At 38.0% G+C, this 19,700-nt stretch overlaps 1 protein-coding gene across 1 annotated transcript in view; it reads right to left on the minus strand.

Moving 5' to 3' along the window:
* Positions 1-17,763, minus strand: part of Enthd1 (ENTH domain containing 1) — a 92,111-nt gene extending 74,348 nt beyond the window's left edge. Inside the window, exons 1-2 of the mRNA XM_042697990.1 lie at positions 17,314-17,763; positions 8,779-9,024 (exon numbers count right to left, since the gene is read on the minus strand). Of these exons, the coding sequence (XP_042553924.1) occupies positions 8,779-9,024; positions 17,314-17,662 (595 nt within the window). The 5' untranslated portion in view covers positions 17,663-17,763. The remainder of the gene's footprint in view (positions 1-8,778; positions 9,025-17,313) is intronic.
* Between the last annotated feature and the right edge of the window lie 1,937 nt (positions 17,764-19,700).

A 19,700-nucleotide genomic window follows, 5' to 3' on the forward strand; every position in this document is an offset into this window, starting at 1 on the left:
GGGCAGAGTACTTTGCTAGATTAGCTCATATCACAGCTTCCATTAGAAAAGATTTTTCCTTTTTAACAAACAGCACACTTGATATTAATTCCTTTAGTCAAAAAGCAAATAATTTTGACACCATGATGACATTTTTATGTATTACGACCAGATTACTTTGAACATATTTATGCATGCACATGTGCACACATACACACACATTTTAAAGCACTTAGATTTTTTAAAAATGAAAATTGGCTATAAAACTTCTTGAATTCCAGTGGGAAAATACATTTTTACCCATTGTATGACACAACCACGTGGTCAATGCTAGAAAAAGAGGCAACACCAAACAAAATGCAAGGCACAACTCAAAACCCAAAATTCTGACAATAAACAGAGTATGTGTAGACCTCTCTTCTAACAAAACACATTAAATGGTCGGAACTCAGTTTCCAGGGCCTGTGAAGAGAGGCGGCAACTTTGTTAGCAAGGCATCTAAGAATAAATGGGTACAGAAGTAGTAAGCTTGGTGGAGAGGTGAGGATCATGTGAGTCCAAACCCTTAACCCATCACATGGCCAAAGATGGCAAATTTCCAAAGAAGGCATGATGGTAAGAAAACTTGCCAGAGCTTTATTGAATAAGTAAACAAGCAAGCAGACAAGCAGACAAACAAGCAGAAAGGAAGGGACACACTCTTAAACAGGGATGGGTGCTCTCAGGGGAAGACACAGACAGACAGACGATTTTAAATGATCTCCAGTAAGGAGATTGTGGGGGGGGGGGGGGAGGGAGAGGAGAGGGAGAGAGGGATTGAACTAAGACAGAGGAAATTACCTTTCTAGAAGAGATGTCTGGAAGACAGAGGTAAAGGTCAACAGAGGAAATTTGCTTACACAGAAAAGGACAGAAAAAGAAAACCTGAACCTACGGAAACTGACCATTTACCATTGCCTTGGAAGAAGTTATCCAAATCTTGCAATATTATGGGGTCCAAAGTACTATATTTTGGTCAGTGATTGCAATTATCCAATTGGTGCTAAGGTTAAATTTCTAAGTAGTTAAGTTTTTTAATTTTGCGATTGTCCAGTTGATACTGAGGCCAAATTTCTAAGCAGATACTTTTCTTTTGATTTTAGATCTGGTTTCAAACCCAGATTGGCTAGCCGTTGAGAGGGAACCTAGAGGGGGTTGTCCCTGGGACCCAGCCTGCATCGCACTCTTGAGGGCACAAGCCAAAGGTTGGGCCACTGAGACCGATTTTCTAGCCTATAAGGCATTTTGGCTTGAGTAGGAGACTATTTAAAGAGAGGAAGAGTAGAGACATCCCAAGGGAGTGTCCCAGCTTGGGGGGGGAGGCCTGCAGGGAGTCTGGTGACGATGTGGGGGAGTGGGAGTTGCTAGGTCATAGAGTGTAGAGGGGCAGAGTACCACGGGGGTGAGGGAGGGGGAGTCTTGTGAGACATAGGACCTAGAGGACCCCCGCAGGAGGCACGGTCACATTGACATTGAGGGGGAGAAGTCTGGTGAATGTTAAAAGCTTAGGAATGGAATGGCTAGTGTCCCAATCCATTCCCAGAGCCTTTTCTAGAGTGAGGGTCAGACTCAATTCAGGCATCCCCAAAATGAGAAATGACCCGCTAATAAGGTGTAGGAATCCTCTGGTGTGGCACCATGTCTAGTCGGACAGCAGAGGGCTGGTAGAGTGGTCACTCACCAGATGTAGAGAGGAGACGGTATGGTGGATGGGTAGCCAGCAATGATAAAGGAGAGAAATCTGAGGAGGGGTTCATCTGGCTTTCTGCAGTTGGCCCAAGGAGGGGTGGTCAAGGAGGTGGGTTAACCTTCAGAAGAGAAGAGGAGGGGATCCAGCGACTTCTGACTCTGTCTCCTCCCGGGGTTTTGGCACCAGACGTAAGGTTCGCCCAAAAGGAAACCCGCCACATGGTTCAGGCAGAAAAGCTTATTGGGGGGGAGGGCAGAGACAGAGGGAAAGAAAAGGAGGAAAACAGCTTTCCTTTCTTTTTTTGAGACAAATTCTTATTCTACAGCCCAGGTTCAGGTTGGCTTGAAACTTGTACTACTGCATCAGTCTCCTGAGTGTTGATATTATGAGCCTGCACCCCTATATCTGACATCATTTTACCATTTTGTTTCCATTTGCCCAACTTCATACTTCTTGCTATGTAATTTTCCCCCCATCTTTTCCACTTGTTTGGAACTTATGTACTCTATTTCTCTTCATTTGGAGTGATTCCTTGAAAGTTTATCAAGTACGTTTGTTTGTCAGTCCTGGGGCTTGAACTCAGGACCCCGGCACTGTTCCTGAGCTTCTTTTGCTCAAGGCTAGCACTCTACACTTGAGCCACAGCTCCACTTCTGGCTTTTTTCTGTTTGTGTGGTACTGAGGAATCGAACCCAGGGCTTCATGCATGCTAGGCAAGCATTCTACCACTAAGCCACATTCCAAGTCCTACATTTGTTTTTGATAATGTTCTTAATCTCTCAAAAAAGTAAAAGGACTCTTAGAATAAAAGTCTGTGGTCTAGGGCTGGGAAGGTGGCTTAGTGGTAGAGCGCTTGCCTTGCATGCTTGAGGCCCTGAGTTTGATTCCTCAGCACCACATAAGCAAAAAGAAAAAAAGCTGGAAGTGACGCTGTGGCTCAAGTGTAGAGTGCTAGCCTTGAGCAAAAGAAGCTAGCCTTGAGCTGAAGAGATGAAGGACAGCGCCCAGGCCCAGAGTTCAGGCCCCATGACCGGACTCCCCACCCCCCCCCAAAAAAAAGTCTGTGGTCTGTCCATTATGACTTACACTGAATACTTACCCATTAGGTAACCTTTTTTAACTCAAAGATTGAGCATTACTGTTTTATAGAAAATTTTTTAGTTGATTTGATATATTGTTACCATTTACTCATCATTCCCTCTTTTCCAATCAAGCTTCTTAATTTTCTCTCTCTCCTCTCCCCTCTTCCCTTACCTCTCATCTCTCCACCCCCACCCCCTCTTGTTCCAGTCCTGGGGTTAGAACTCAGGGCCTGGGTGCTGTCCCTGACCTTTGTGCTCAGGAACAGTGCTCTATGAGGTAAGCCATGGTTCCACTTTCAGATTTTTGGTGGTTAATTGCAAATAAGAGTCTCACCAGGTTGGCTTAGAATATCAGTCCTCAGATCTTAGCCTCCTGAGTAGCTAGGATTATAGGTAAAATCCACCAGTACCTGGCTTTTTCTTTTGAACCTTTATTATTTTTAATTGTATTTGGTCAAAACTCACATGTTACACATGGATTTGTTATATAAACCCATGAATAAGGCAAGTTTGCTGTACATTTAACAGAGGCCACACTATTCCTTCTTTAACACAGAGTTGTAATACACAAACTATTTATTACTACAGATCTCATTGTGGAAGATCAGACAGATGACCAACGCAAGGAAAAGCCTGTCTGACTCACACAGTCAGAGATGCTGAGCTGTGACTGCTTTTTGCAGCTTTCCATCTTGTCATCAAGCAGCAATTATCCTTCTGCTCCTCTCTTCCTTCAAAATCAAAATCATCCAAATGAAAACCACCCAAGCTATCTACCAGAATTAAAACTTAGGGGAAACATCCAGGAATAGGGGAAACAGAAAAAGAAAAAGTGGTGATATGTAAAACCTACTTCAAAGCACCTTTTTTCCCTTTCTAATTTACCACAGAAAAGCTAGGCGCAGCTGTTTCAGCTCTAGATCCTGAAGCCTGGGAATCAGATCTCTAGCAATGCATTCAATTTTACATTTCACGTAACTAAATAACTTACAGACGCCTTTAAATTCCTTCTTGATGGAAATTTACCTGTGTGAGACCATCACTTGCCTGTTATTTTCTCTAACTCAAATGTTGGACTCATTTTCAATTTCTCCCTTTCTTTTCCAATACATCATCTACTCACTGGTATTGCCTCTCTATATGTTATGCTATCTTTAAACATGACTACCCTTTGGAGATCTTGTGCCTGGACTGAAACAACTGATTCTCACAAAGCTCCACTTCAACTACATTTTCACTTCAAGCAGTAAGAATTATCTTCTACCAACAGCTGTTTTCAGTAATAAGAAAGCTAAGTTTTGTGACTATGCTAAACATCCTTCTGTTCTTCAAGGTCTACAATGGTTCCTAGTTGTGAGTTCTATAAAACTGAAGTTTCCAAATACTTTTTATTATCAGTCCTTTGTTAATTGCTCTGAAAACTCTCAATTACCTACTCAGATTTTTCTCTATATATACAAACATAACTTTTATTCCTTTTACTCAAACAGATATAATGTTTTAACAGATACTTTGATAGAGATTACCCTCCTCTCTGTCTCTCTCTCTTTTCTTTCTTTCTTTTTTTTTTCGAGTCCTGGGGCTTGAACTCTGCACCTGGGTCTTGTCTCTCTGAGCTTTTATCCTGAAGGCTAATGTTCTACCACTTGAGCCACAGCTCAACTTTGGGCTTTTTGTGGTTAATTGGAGATAAGAGTCTCATAGATTTGGCTGCCTGTGCTAGCTTCAAACTATGATGCTCAGATCTTAGCCTTCTGAGTTGCTAGGATTATAGGTGCAAGACACCTATACCTGGCTTTCTTTTCTTTTTCTTTTCATGCTGATACTAAGTGCTGAGTTCAGGGCTCAGAGCTTGGAAACTATCTCTTAAGCTGCTCTACCACTTGAGTCACAGCTCCATTTCTGGTTTTTGGTAGTAAAATGGCGATAAGAGTCTCATGGACTTTTTCCTACCTATGCTGGCTTCAAGCCATCATTTTCAGGTCTCAACCTTTATCTAGAATTACAGGCATAAGCCATTGGCACCCAGTCCCTCCCTTCTTAATAATAGAAATCTTTTAACTTTCATCTGATCACAGAGCCACCCAGTATCTCTTACAGCTAGGAGTGTCCATGTAATTGGGTACTAAGAAATACTTAAGTCAAATGTTATGTGTAACTTTTAACAAGTGTCTTAACAAGAAGAGACATTCATATTTTCAGCCTTTCCTCCTTCCTATTGGTTAGAATACAGACTAGATAGCTGCCATGCAAGCAGTTATAAATCCTGGAATAAACACAAACCATAAAGTAGAAGTTAAATGTTAAGTTTGGTATAGGAATAAGACAGGAAGACATTATAGAGAGACATGTCAGTTCTAGAATGCCTTGTCTGGATTGTTTTAGAAGAGAAATAAATTCCTATTATGTTAAAGCTACCAGGATTTTTATGGTCTTTATTATTATGACCTAATTCTAACTGATCTAAGTTTTCATTTGTACTTCTCTTGCCCCATTAAGGATATCTCTGTCCAATTTGTTTTCTTATCCTGTTTTCCTCTCAACCTGTCAGGTTTTTTTTCTTTAAAATACAGTTTTAGCAATAAAGAATAAAATTATGTCATTTGTAAGAAAATGTATGAAACTGGAAGTCATCATTCTGAATGAGATAAGCTAAGCTCTGAATATAAATATTTCAAGTTTTCTCCTATACATGGAATCTAAATAAATAAGAAGAAAAAGAGGAGGAGGATGGGGAGATTTTAAGAGGGACCATTGGTGAGGGGGAACCAAAGGGAAGGGAGAGTAGAAAAAGAGAAAATGATAAGGATGAATATGGCTGAAGTACATGTTTTATATATATATATATATATATATATATATATATAAAAAACATGTACTTCAGCCATACATATATATATATATATATATATATGTATACAAATAGCATAATACAATCCACTAAAAACTGTTAAAAAGGAGAAGGGAAGAAGAATATGAGTTAGAAAAGTAACACAGATGAGATGAATTTGATCAAACTACATTATATGCATGTATGTAAATATCACAATGAAATCCTTTGTACAATTAATTTATGCTAATAAAAAATTTAAATGCAGCTGGGTGTTGGTGGCTCACACCTGTAATCCTAGCTACTCAGGAGGCTGAGATCTGAGGATCTCGGTTCAAAGCCAGGCTGGGCAGGCAAGTCCATGAGACTCTTATCTCCAATAAACCACTAGTAAACCAGAAGTGGTGTTGTGGCTCAAGTGGTAGAGCACTCACCTTGAGCTGAAGAGCTGAGGGATAGCGCCCAGGCCCAAAGTTCAAGCCCCACGACCGACCAAAAAAAAAAAAATTTAAATACAGCTTTAGAATCAAACACACACATGGTAACGGTTAGCACTGCTAGATTTACTTAATCCAATTATTCTTTTTCTGAACACAAACCTAGACAAGTCTAATTCTAGTATGTATGTGCTAAAACATAGTGGGTAAATGATACAAAAATAATCTAACATATTAACACATTTGCAACAGCTTTTCCATCCAAACATTCACTATTTACTTTACGTAGTACTTCCTATAAATTCATTAAAATGATTCATCATTGACCAAAACTCTCTTGGAACATTTTATTGAAACAGATGCAAAAGCACACAGCATACTTCAAGATGTCAATTCAAAAAAAAGCATGAATATACCAACTTGTTTACCATGATGAGAGTAATACCTGGCAGACAGTAAATAGTACTCAATATATGTATGTGGTATTAAATAAAATATGTAACCATAGTTTTGAGTATTCTTCAAGATAAGGGTCTCTTCACTGTGCAGCTGGTCTAGCTCTCAGTCTTCCTGCCTTTGCCTCCTAAGTGCTACAATAACAGGCATAGAGTCCCACTCCCAGCTTCATGATTTAAAAAAAAAAAGAAAGAAAGAAAAATAAAGCCATTTTAGAGCTCAGCCTAGTCATTAAATGTGTTGAAATTCTGGTGGATATAATTTTGGATTAAGAAAACAAAATCATAATGTATGTATAAAGCAACAAATTAGAATTTCTTGCATGACTCATAAAAATGGCTCCAAGATCAGTTACTTTTGTAGTGATTTGGGGACTCATTCCTGAAGCTGATAATTACTCATGTTGTGTCTGCTCCAGAGTGAGAGTATTTGTTCTTCTCTTCCTCTGCCTGTTGTGCACAGATTTGGCCCTCACTGCATCAGTCCAAAAGTCCTCCCTTCACTACCTGCCCTAAAATAAAGCCATCCCTGTTTTTCTATGAGGATATTTCAGAAAGGGTATATGTTTCTTCTGGAGCGTTATTTCCAAAGAAATGAATAACCTTTAAAAAACAACAACAACAACAGGTTCTACTACTTTTAGAAGCACTGGGGGGTGGGGGGGGTGTCTTTACTATTATCATTTCAAGGGCCATCTCTTTAACACCTTTCCATCTCCCCAGCTGATAAGAACAAATTGAGAGGCCATTTAAGAACTCTCAACTGAATCAGAGAAGTATGATTTTTAGGTACATTGGTCTCTGCTAGTGTTACCATTACCATTTAAAAATTTTTCCATACCTACCTGACATCTGGAATTAGCTATTTGTATTGAATAGCTACAGCTATTTTATAGTCTTGTTTAATAAATATCTTAGTTTGCTTGGGCTGTTAATAACAAAGCTGTATTGAATGGGTGCTTTATAAACAACTGAAATATATTTCTTACAGGCCTGGAAGTCTGAGATAAGGGTGTCGGTATAATCAGGTTTGGGGAGGACCCTCTCCCTGATTCCTGACTTCTTGTGTCTTCACACTAATGACCTACTCTTCTCACAGAGTTTCCACGTCAAAATATTATCACTAGATTTCAACATATGAATTCTGGGAGTATACAAACCTTTAGCCCATAACCACACTTAAAGATAATTAGGAAGGCCGGGCGCTGGTGGCTCAAGCCTGTAATCCTAGCTACTCAGGAGGCTGAGATCTGAGGATCGCGGTTCAAAGCCAGCCTGGGCAGGAGAGACCGTGAGACTCTTATCTCCAATAAACTACCAGAAAACCGGAAGTGGCGCTGTGGCTCAAGTGGTAGAGCGCTCGCCTTGAGCTGAAGAGCTGAGGGACAGCGCCCAGGCCCAGAGTTCAAGCCCCACGACAGACAAAAAAAAAAAAAAAAAAGATAATTAGGAAGCATACCCCTGAAAATTCCTATTACAATATTCTGCTAATTTCGATTACAATATTATAAATAAATATCTTTCTTAAAAAGTTCAGTAATCCAGATTTAAAGTTTTAGGCAAAGTAAAGAATCACAAGGGATAATCCTAGAAGAATATTTAGAGCACACTTAGAATTTTGAGGTACATTTTAGAAAATTTCAACTTTTAGTTTGTAGGATCAAGTAGTGCCTGTATACATACACACGTTGTCTTAAGAAACAATGAGTAAAACAACACTGAATGATGATGCCAAATGGAATAATCGGGGGAAGGGGTGCGTGCGTGTGTGTGTGTGTGTGTGTGTGTGTGTGTGTGTGTGTGTGTGCACATGCGTGTGTGCTGGACCTAGCAGCTAAACTCAGGGCCTACATACTGTCCCTGATATTTTTTTTTGCTTCCCTTTTCTTCCCCCGCCTTCAAAGCTAGCACTATACCACTTGAGCCACAGCTCATTTCCCAGCTTTTTCTGCGGTTAACTGGAGATAAAAGTCTCACAGTCTTTCCTGCCTGGGCTGGCTTCAAACCTTGATCCTCTGATCTTAGCTTCCTGAGTAGCTAGAATTATATGCATGAGCCACTAGTGCCCAACTAGTTTAATATTTTTAAGCTAAAAAACCATCTTACTTGAATGCAAAATAAATACATTCTCAAAACAGTCATAAAATTTTCTACTGAATATTCTAAAACTGTATTGATCACTTACCACTAAAGTCTAATACCTTCTATTTTAATGTTCTTAAATGATATCTAATGTATTTAGATATTGTATGATTATTGTCTGTACTTTTATTATATAGCCTTGAAGCCTTCAGAAGCTCATGCTTTTTCTCTGAAGCTGCAGCAGTTTCTGGTGTTGGGAGGGAAGCACATGCTGTTGGTGAGTTACCTGTGCCAAGTAATCGTTTAGAAAATGCCATCGAATAGGAGGTACGCAGTCTCGTCCGACATGCCACTTCCCTCTCGTTGTACAGCAGCTGGTTATCCATCAGCAATGTTATGACTTGCTTAGACTTCTGCCGAATATAATGTCCTGTATAAAAAATTGAATTTGCTTAGAAAAAAAAACACAGATTAAGGCTATGGTTTTTATTCTAAATAAATTAAAGTGAAACTGTGAACAAAGTAAAAAAGTTATAACAAAAAATATTGACATATTTCTTTCATATAGCTTAAGTAAATAAAGTATATATACATGGTAAAATCATGCCATATGTTAGCACTACATTTTTCATATTAAATACTTTGGATTTTCCTTTTAAAAGCTATCTATACGCCTCAATAAATCCAACTATATACAGGCATACACAGAAGAGGAATGAATTAGAAGTAATGCTGACCTAGATGTATGAGCTAAGGATTTAAAGTAATATGCACAATGTGATTCAGATCTGTAAAGTGGAGGGGGAAATAAACCAGTATAGAGTAGACAAATTTCTATGCTTTGAATATGTTCCCAAAACAGGTGGGCCTGTAAGAAATGATTTGGCCATGATGTGAATGGCATCTAGGCCTTTAGAAAAGAGGTTTCAAGCCAGTAGTCTCTTTCTTGCCCTCTGCCTACCCCACAGGAAGACACAATGGCCCTCCATTCCAAGGATACAGCATCAAAGGACCATCTTGGAAGCAGACAGCAGCCCTCACCAGATAACCAAAGCTGTTGGTGACTTGAGATTGAACTACTCAGCCCCCAGAACTATGAGAAAAGTAGCAGTGTAACAAAAATAGGGAGGAAAAACCACCCAGAAATGGGTATCTTACCCAAGTCTACCCACTGCCCTCGCCTTGCTCTATTGCCATCAAGAGGCTCACTACTTACCTAGCTATTCTAAGGCATCAAAGCTGAAAATGAAAAAATCTAAAAACCAACAAGTTTGCTTCGAGGATCAGATAAACAGTAGTAGTAAGATGACATCTATTTACTTCAAATTAATACAATTTTGAAAAGAAAAGAAGGAGGATATAGTATTAAAACAAACTTGGGCAGAACTGCTTTGTGTTAAGGGGTTGGGGAGACATGGGAAGGGAGGATAGAAAACCTGGGTTCTTTGAAATAAACAATGAAACTATACAACACAGCAATAGCCAAGGATTATTATACTAAACCCATCAAGATGAAAAGGTTAGTTGAGGTATAGGTAAAAATGAAAATAAAGCTATATATTGTTTTCATTAGGCATCTTTTAGTTATAGGTGACAGAAATTCAATTTGAAGTCAGTGAGGCAAAAGTCATGAAAACCCACTATTATAACTGGGCCTCAGATACAAAGAAAGCAGAAAACTTCTATTCTGTTCCTCTCTGTAAAATGCCTTCTTTGGGTGTGGGGGTGTGTCTGATTATCCACTACATAAACCACAGCCTCAGCCCTAACATCTTCATTTGCTCTTCTTGCATAGTCACTTTTTCACCTGGATATGAACACAGACGTCTATAGTTCCAAATTCACATCTAACCACCTCAGATTCACACCTCATGCTCTGCAACCCAAGAAGTCTCCTTCTTGCTTCCAATATGAAGAATCTGGGAGAATGATTCTGATAGTACCAGCTTAGAACAACCATTATGCCAATCACTAAGTCAAGGGTAGAATGAACAATATGCAACTCAAATTAGAAAAATACTCAATTCCCCTTTAGTATAATGAGGGCAGGACCAATGTGACAGACAAAGACCAAATCCTCCTAAACCCAAGGAAAACACCTAGAAGATACCAATACTAGAACAGCTATGCAAAAGATCAATGAACAAGGACACCAATTTCTGCAGTCATTAAATCATTTCTGAACACTTAAGTTTCAGGAAATGTTCTAAGCACTTGCAACGTAAGGAAGAGACACTTCGTTTTAGTTGGCTGAAATATGCAATAGACATAATCAAAGCAATTTCAAATAAAGCTAAATGCTCTAAAGAAAGTAGCTGAAGGTCTGATGTGCTAAACATTAATTTGGGGTGTGCTTACAGAAAGTCTTACTGAGGAAGCAATACAGCTCAGTGTTGAACAGCCATTCAAAGACAAAAGGACAGAAAGCACCAGGCAATAGAAGAGCTGCAATTTTGCTTGCTCAGAAAAGCCTTCCACAGACAGTTAGTAATCCCCTCCCACTGTGCCCTGCCCACACACCTGGGCCTCAGATGTGGTTGGGCCCTGCTTTCAGATACCCTCATCAAACCTTACACTTGTCCTTTATAGTATTCTCACAGTTTGCAATTACCCATTTGATAACTGTCCTTTCTCCATTAGACTAAAACATCTATGGAGGCCAGAGCTATAATTGTTTATCAGACACTTAAAAAATTTATGAGCCAGGTAAGGTGGCTCATAACTGTAACCTTAGCTACTCAGGAGACTAAGATCAAGAGGGTCACAGTTGAAGGCCAGCCTGGACAAAAAGTTCACAAGACCTCATCTCAACAGAAAGGGCTGGGAACAGTAATAGGCAACTGTTATCACAGTTTCAGGATAAGCATAAATACTAAGATCACATCCAGGCCAGGTTAGGCAAAAAAACAAAACCCTTTCATAAAAACAATCAAAACATCAAAATGGAGATATGTTTGCGTGTTGGAACACCTAACAAAGTATAAGGCCTTAAGTTCAAACCTCATATAGAAAAAAAAAGTTTGTACTGGGCACTGGTGGCCCATGCCTGTCATCCTAACTCAGGAGGCTGAGATCTGAGGATCACAGTTCAAAGCCAGCCAGGGCAGCAAAGTCCATGAGACTTTTATCTCCAATAAACCACCAGAAAACCAAAAGTGGAGCTGTGGCTCAAAGTGGTAGAGCAGTAGCCTAGAGTGCAGTGACAATGCCCAAGCTGAGTTCAAGCCCCATGACTGACAAAAAACAAAGACAAAAAAAATAATTGAAAGCCATAAGGAAAGATTACAAGGCCCAGTATTCATCTAGAAGTTTCAAAAGAATTTAAAATAATAGGAAAACATACTCTGGAGATAAATATTGAGAATTTTATAGAAAAGACAAGAGTTCTCACATCAAAGTTGTATATAACCACTACTGGTGGCAGATACTTGTAATTCTAGGACTTGAGAAGCTGAGACAGAAGGGCTGAGAGTTCAAGAACACCCTGATCTATATAGCAAAACCCTGTCTTACAAAACCAAGGACTGAAAATGTAGCTTTTCCTCCTGTAAGGCACCTTAAGATACTGAACATGTAATACACATTGTTGATTATATTGGAAATATAGGATGGACAAAGCAGACAAAGTGTCCCTGCCCCCATAAGATTACGTTACACTAAACAGAGACAGACAATAAAGAAATTAGAGTACACATGGTATTGGAGACAAACTATGGAGAAAAATGAAACAAAGAGCATGGTTAGGATATGTCAGTGCAGAGCAAGTTGGAGTTACTTCTTTTAATAAATACTGTCAACACACAAGGTCTCAGAGAATTTTCTGAGAGGGGAGACTAAACGATGTGAGGAAGCCATGCAGTTTCCAGAGAGCAACACTTGGGCAAAGGGAACTAAAACTCTGGAAGATTTTTCTGTAGGACCTTTCTTTTTCTTTTTTTGCCAGTCCCTGGGCTTGAATTCAGGGCTTGGGCACTGTTCCTGAGCTTTTTTTTACTTAAGGCTAGCACTCTACCACTTGAGCCACAGTGCCCTTTCCAGCTTTTTCTGTGTATGTGATACTGAGGTATCGAACCCAGGGCTTCATGCATACTAGGCAAGCACTCTACTACTAAGCTACATTCCCAGCCCTTCTATAGGATCTTTTCTGTTCTTTTCTCTTATGACAACCTCAATCTAGAGTATGCTCCAGACTCAGATAACTAGGTCACTACAGTTTTTCTTCCATTAATTTCTCAGTAGACTTCACATTCTACCTTTTTAATTTTGGGGTCTTACAAAAAAATTTTTTTGTGGGGGTAGGTTCTTGGCTTGGGTTCTGTCCCTGAGCTTTTGTGCTCAAGGCTAGTGCTCTACCACTTGATCCTGGATTCTCACGTACTTTTCTGCCTAGGTTGGCTTTGAACCCACAATCTTCAGATGCCAGCTTCTAGAGTACCTAGGATTACAAGTGCAAACCACTGGCATCTGGCTTCTGACAAACGTCTTTTTTTTTTTTTGTCAGTTGTGGGGCTTGAACTCAGGGCCAGGGCACTATCCCTGAACCTCTTTGTACTCAAGGCTAGTGCTCTACCACTTGAGCTACACATCTCAGATCTCAGCCTCCTGAGTAGCTAGGATTACAGGCATGAGCCACAGATATCTGGCAAAAGTTACTTATTATCTACTATGTGCCAAGGTCTGAGGGTGAAAAGATTAACATACTACACCTTCCCTCAGAATCTAGTTAAAAAGATATATCTAAATTATGTAATAAATAAAATATACTATAAAAAGTGCCACACTGATCTTAAAAATAAAATATTGTAGCAATTAGTTCTGTCCAAAGAAAGAAAGAGTTGGAAATGCAGAGGAAAGATCTCTGATAGCATTGACTAAGTCAGAGTTCAACAAATAGCAAAAAAAGAACACTGTAGGGAAAATAAACATTGAAAGTACAAGCACATAGCTATGTAAGCAAACAATACATTCATTAGGAAGGCTTGTGAAATAAAAGTAGAAAGGTAGACTGAAGCTTGCAAGTGGTTTCCAAACTATTTTGACTATACATCCCCATTGGTAACACTTTTTTGGGCATACATCAATCCTCAATAAAGGCACATTTAAATATAGATTATGCCAAGAGCTACTCTTCCAGGATACAACATTCGCCGGAAAATAAGCAGATAGATATAATTAATATAATATATTCCCCAGTGAAATTATATTCATTAATATGTATTAATTTAATTAATGGGTACCAATGCTATTAATCAGCAGCTATTAGGCCTTCTATAATCAATAAAGTAACTTTGTTGATGTATCAGTTCTAATTTGCATTTTTCCTGCTTTCTTGGTACTAACAAATCATCAAGAGTACTCATGAAGTCTAGAGTTGTGTACTTGGGCTTATTTTTTTTGGTCTAAGCTCAACTGTTAGGGAATCTAATAATTCTTTATGATAATGGATTTAAACATATCCATATGTATTTTACCTTTGATATAAGGTATAATAAATGCACGAACAGGTTTATATATTTATATACTGTATAGTTACACACTTTCCTATTTTACCTCCCAAAGTAGCTCAGAAGTTGTTTAGATCAGGGGCTGGCCTCTCTATAAAATCATCAGCATTCTTAGTTCAGGAATAAAACTTTAAATGAATAACTGTTTTATAAATTACAAGGAAATATGCCTTTTTAAAAACCTACTCTTGAGACATGCAAATTTTAATTAGTACTTTAATTTTTAAAAATAAATTTAATCTTCATGAAAGCTAATGCCTTTATAATTTCTGGATGAAGCATCTGAGATAATCAAAACTCATGAAAATTCCTCCAGTTTCATCATCAAGCCTCAAACCTGACCTAAAATACTTAAAAGTATAGTATATACAACACTAACAAGTGTGATTTGTGCTATTGTTTTGTTTATTCAACCATAAAAATCAAATTTTAAGTTCTGACACTAGCTACAACACGAAGAACATTATAGTAAGTTAAATAATTCAGATGCAAAAGAACAAAGATTATATGCTCCACATATATAAAGTACCTAAAATGTATAAATTTATAGAAACAAAAAATAGATGAGGGGTTTGGTGAATTGGGAATGGGGAGATATTGCTTAACGGTCACAGTGTTTCTGTTTAGGCTGATAAAAAATAGTTTTAGAAATAGTGGTGATGTTGCACAACTTCGTGAATGTTATTAATGCCACTGTGTTGCATACTAAAAAAGACAAATGTTACATATTTATACATAGATATACACATTTTAATACAATATTTAAAGTAACATAATATACCAAAACCTGTAATCATGCATCTTAAATGGGTGATTTGTATGCATGGGAATTATATTTCAGTAAAGCTGTTTTATGAAAAAGGGAAACAACAGGCTCTTAAGCTATGAAAAGACATGAAGGGATCTTAAGTGAATGTTGCCAAGTGAAAGGAACTAAGTATGCCTATGAGCCAATTTTATGACACTTGGAAAAGGCAAGACTTTAGAGACCAGGGGTTTCCAGGAGTGAGCAGAAAAAAAAAAAGATCAACAGGCAGATTATGGGATAAGCTTAGGGCAGGACAACTATTCTGTATAATATTGGATCATAGACACAGGATGCATTTATCAAATCACATATAACTATTACTCTAAGAATGAAATTCTAATGTAAAATATGAACTTTAGTTAACAGTATCAATTTTGGCTCATCAATTGTAACAAATGTACCATACTGCCCAATGCCAATCATAGGAGAAACCATTTGTGAGTTGGAAGGCTTGTGGAAATTCTGCATAATTTTTCTGTAAACATAAACCTCCTTTACAAAAGATCTATTTTTAAATGCATTCACTGGGATTGCACTAAATTTTATCCTCTTCCTGTGATTCATGTAACTATTGACTTTAAATCCAAATGATAATCCTGCATTAGCTGGAGAGGAAGTACTGATTCTTTTACTACTGTAGACTCTCAAGCACTGAATCATCTCAGTATTCTGTATCTTTTCTCTATTTTACCAGCTCTTCTACCCTTGACAGAAAGATTTTATGACCTAAATTTCTATATCCATGTAACTATTTCTAGCTATTAGTCTTTGATGGTTCCAGAGTCTTTGGGATCTTTATTTATGACTAAAATTCCAAACTAACTGTAATTATGAACTACAGAGACATTATATCAAGATGTTATACCTCCCATTTTATTCATTTTCTTTAAGGTGTCATTTTACAGGAACCTAAGTATGTTAAACATCGCGTTTGTTTGTGTGAATGTGTATGTGTGTGCTTGGACTCAGGACCTTGTTTGTAATTTCATTTAGCTTTCTTACTCACAGTTGGCACTTTACCATTTGAACCATACCTCTAGCATATTTTTTGGTGGCTTATAAAAGGTAAGTGTCTCACTGACTTTCCTATCCAGGCTGGCTTCAACCAAGATCCTCAGATCTCTGCCTCCAACTTGCTACAGTTACAAATGTGAACCACCAACACTCAACTTAAACATCCTTTTGAAAATAAATATATTAGCCAGATGTAATGGAACATGCCAGTAATCACAGATACTCAGGAGGCAGAGGCAGGAGAATTATGAGTTTAAAGGCAGCCCAGCCAAAACTAGCAAAACTTTATCTCGGGCTGGGAAGGTGGCTCAGTGGTAGAGTGCTTGCCTTGCATGCATGAGGCCCTGGGTTCAATTCCTCAGCATCACATAAGCAGAAAAAGCTGGAAGTGGAGCTGTGGCTCAAGAGGTAGAGCGCTAGCCTTGAGCTGAAGAGCTGAGGGACAGCACCTAGGCCCAGAGTTCAGGCCCCACAACTGACAAACAACAACAACAACAACAACACTTCATCTCAAAAATAAAGGGCTGGGCATGGTGACACATCTTGGCAGTTCAACTATTTGGAAAGTGGAGTAAAAGGATTATGGTTTGAGGCCAACCCAGGCAAAAAGTTAGTAAAACCATCTCAAAAACAAGCAAGAAAGCCAAGAGCTGGTGGCTCACACTCATAATCCTAGCTAATCTGCAGAGGCTGAGATCTGAGGATCGTGGTTCAAAAGCAGCCTAGCAGGAAAAGTCTATGAGACTTATCTCCAATTAACCACCAAAAGGCCAGAAGTGGAACTGTGGCTCAAGTGGTAGAGTGTAGCTTGGAGCCAAAAACCTCAGGGATAGTGCCCAGTGTCAAATGCCTTTGGTCCTAGCTACTCAGGAAACAGAAATAGAAGGAACTGAGGTTGGTCTGGGTGTAAGTGAAAGACTAAGGAAGAAAAATAAGAAAGATGAATAAAGGTGGTAAATTTGATCAAAGTAAATTATATGCGCTGATACAAATATCATTTGAAATCCTTTTGTATAATAAATAAAATAACAAAATTGCCTTTTAAAAAAAGCACAGATCTTTTCTAAAAAATAATCTAAGAGGATCGAAGAAGTGGGTCAATGGTAGAGTGCTTGCCAAGCATGAGGCCCTTGGTGCAATCTCTAGTAAGAAACAAATAAATCACATACACAAAAAGAGTACAAGTACTACAAAACAAACAAAAAAGACAATCATATTGTTCACCAACATGACTTAAGAGTAAACACAGAGGATTAAACTAGAATCATAACTACCCTAGAGGAAAGGTAGCTGGTTCATTTAAGAACAACTTTTTCCCTAGATCCCTGTTTTAACTGAACCACCCTGACCTTCTAATCCTCAGACACACTATACAAGCTTCTTTAACTGTTACCTTGGTCTCTTCCAGCTTCATCTATGTGTTGAAAATCTCTTAACATCTGAAGATTACAGAAGCCCTCTCTGCAATGCTGAATAACTTTCTTTGATCCATTCTTGATGAGATAATCCATTAGGGTAAGAGATTTATACACATGGCGCCAGTTCTTTCCATGGTCACTGAGTCTCTGCCACAGCATATTCATAATCTCTGAGAGTGAAATCGTGTTGAAAGTCAAGTCACTGATAGCTAACATCAGAGAACTAGAGGGCCCCCATGGGTCATTAGAAGTCGCTTCCCTGACTTTTATTTCAGCATCTGAGTAATTTTTCACAAAGTTTTTCACTTGCCTCCTGAATGCCATAGGTAGGCCGAATTTGAAGGTGAGGTGCAGGATAAGAGCAATGGAATAAGAATGATTGGTTTATAGAACTTTTGGCAGGCAATTGGCCCCCAGTACTGCTGCTCCCAGATACAAATGATTAATCTCCATGTTGATAAAGTATAAATTTCCTGCAAGGAAAGTAAAAAAAAAGTGAGTTAAATATTTTTCTTAATGTCTATAGAAGATCAAGTCAGACTGAAAAATCTAGATTTAGTTTCTAAATCAACTCTTCACTTACATCAGCTAAAATAGAGGGTACCATATAAGTGAGGATGGGAACAGGAAAATCTCTCGTAAGAGAGTGAACTATATGATCTAGATAAACAGGTCTTGCTAGTCCTCTAAGCTTCTGCAGAAAATATTGTCGAGCCTTTTTGACCAGAAATACATCACGATGAAACTTTACATGGACAGTAGAAAAGTCAATATTTAAAAAGAGAATTTGACTTGCACTCTGACATTAATAAAAAAAAAACTATTGTGTTCCAAAAATAATAAAAGTGGTGAAAATTGAATCTTAGAATCTCTGAGTAGCTTTATGATATATTTCAATTAAACTACAAGTTATACAATCAGATCTAAATAAGATGGTTTCTAGGGTCAACTAATTAAATATTTCAATCTCATTAGGCTCCACAGTAGCTAGTAAACTAGAGGGAAAGGTTAAATTACTTTCTTTACTCACCTTTCTTAAAAGAAATGTGGATTAGGATTGTGTCAAAGTAGGATTCAAATAGTATAAAGATTTCCCTGAAATATGGAGTGATCAATATGTGTCTCACAGACCTCAAAATAAGTACATATAAATAGATACCTATTTAAGTTGATAGAAAAATACATTAAACCTTATAGGAGGCATGCAACCCCAAAATTTTAAATGATAGTTGTAAGTTATCCATTCGTAATTTATATGAAACTATTCCCTTTCCTCTTACTCATTACTTTGCATTAAGGTGAGTCAGTTAGTTTGCAATTTCTCTAGTGATTCAACACTGATAGCTACCAAGGCAGCGTGCCAAATTGATTTCAAGCCCTGATGAGCATCCAGACCCAATGAAGCCAAGATCACCTATAATCAGATTTTTACTAGAGAAACTGCACACATACAAAAGGAAAAATAATATTCATAACAAATGTTTGTTATTTTCAGTACTGTTTCCCTGCCTAGCTACTTGTTCAGGTCCAGTTAATTTGCTTTTGAAAGAAGACATGAATTTTCAGATACATCCTAAATAAACTCTCACTTCTTTTTTAAATAGAGATAATTAACCTTTAGGTTAAAATACAATGCACCTTCAAATAAACAATACAGACTATGATGTTCATTTAAAATTTCTCAGAGCTGGGCACCAGTGGCTCATGCCAGAAAATCCGTAACACTCTTATCTCTAACTAAGCACCAAAAAGCTGGAAGTGAAGCTGTGTCTCAAGTAATAGAGTGCTAGCCTTGAGCACAAAAGCTTATGAACATCACCCTGGCCCTGAGTTCAAGCCCCAGGACTATGTATATGTATGCGTGTACACACACACACACACACACACACACACACACACACACACACACACACACACACACACCCTCAGAGACAGTATCAGCCATAGAAAGCAACAAATCCCTAATTTTCTCGTTTGCACTTCCAATATAGACATTTGAATCTAACTCTCTCTTGCAGTAAAAACTTGATTTATAATGTTTCAATAAGCTATTAAAATTTTCCATTTCTACTGTCCACTTTTCTTTTCTAGTAAAAATCACTCAATACTGAGATGCACCATGACTTTGGCTTACAGCAACAAATATTGATCTGTTTCTTCACAAGTCTATTTTTAAAAAATGTTAGAATTATAACTTGCTGAAAGTGAACAACAGTTGTTAAAATCTTTTTTACAGTATCTATATTTTGAAGAATCAATTTTAATTTTTAGGCTTCTCTATGTTCTCTAGCCTGCAGTCTTAAATTTTTGAAGTGTTTTCTTAAACACATTTCCAGAAAACTAGTAAAAAGGAAGTGGTGCT

Source organism: Dipodomys spectabilis, unplaced genomic scaffold, assembly GCF_019054845.1.
Source record: "Dipodomys spectabilis isolate Male_0828 unplaced genomic scaffold, ASM1905484v1 ptg000230l, whole genome shotgun sequence".
Classification (NCBI taxonomy): Eukaryota; Metazoa; Chordata; class Mammalia; order Rodentia; family Heteromyidae; genus Dipodomys; species Dipodomys spectabilis.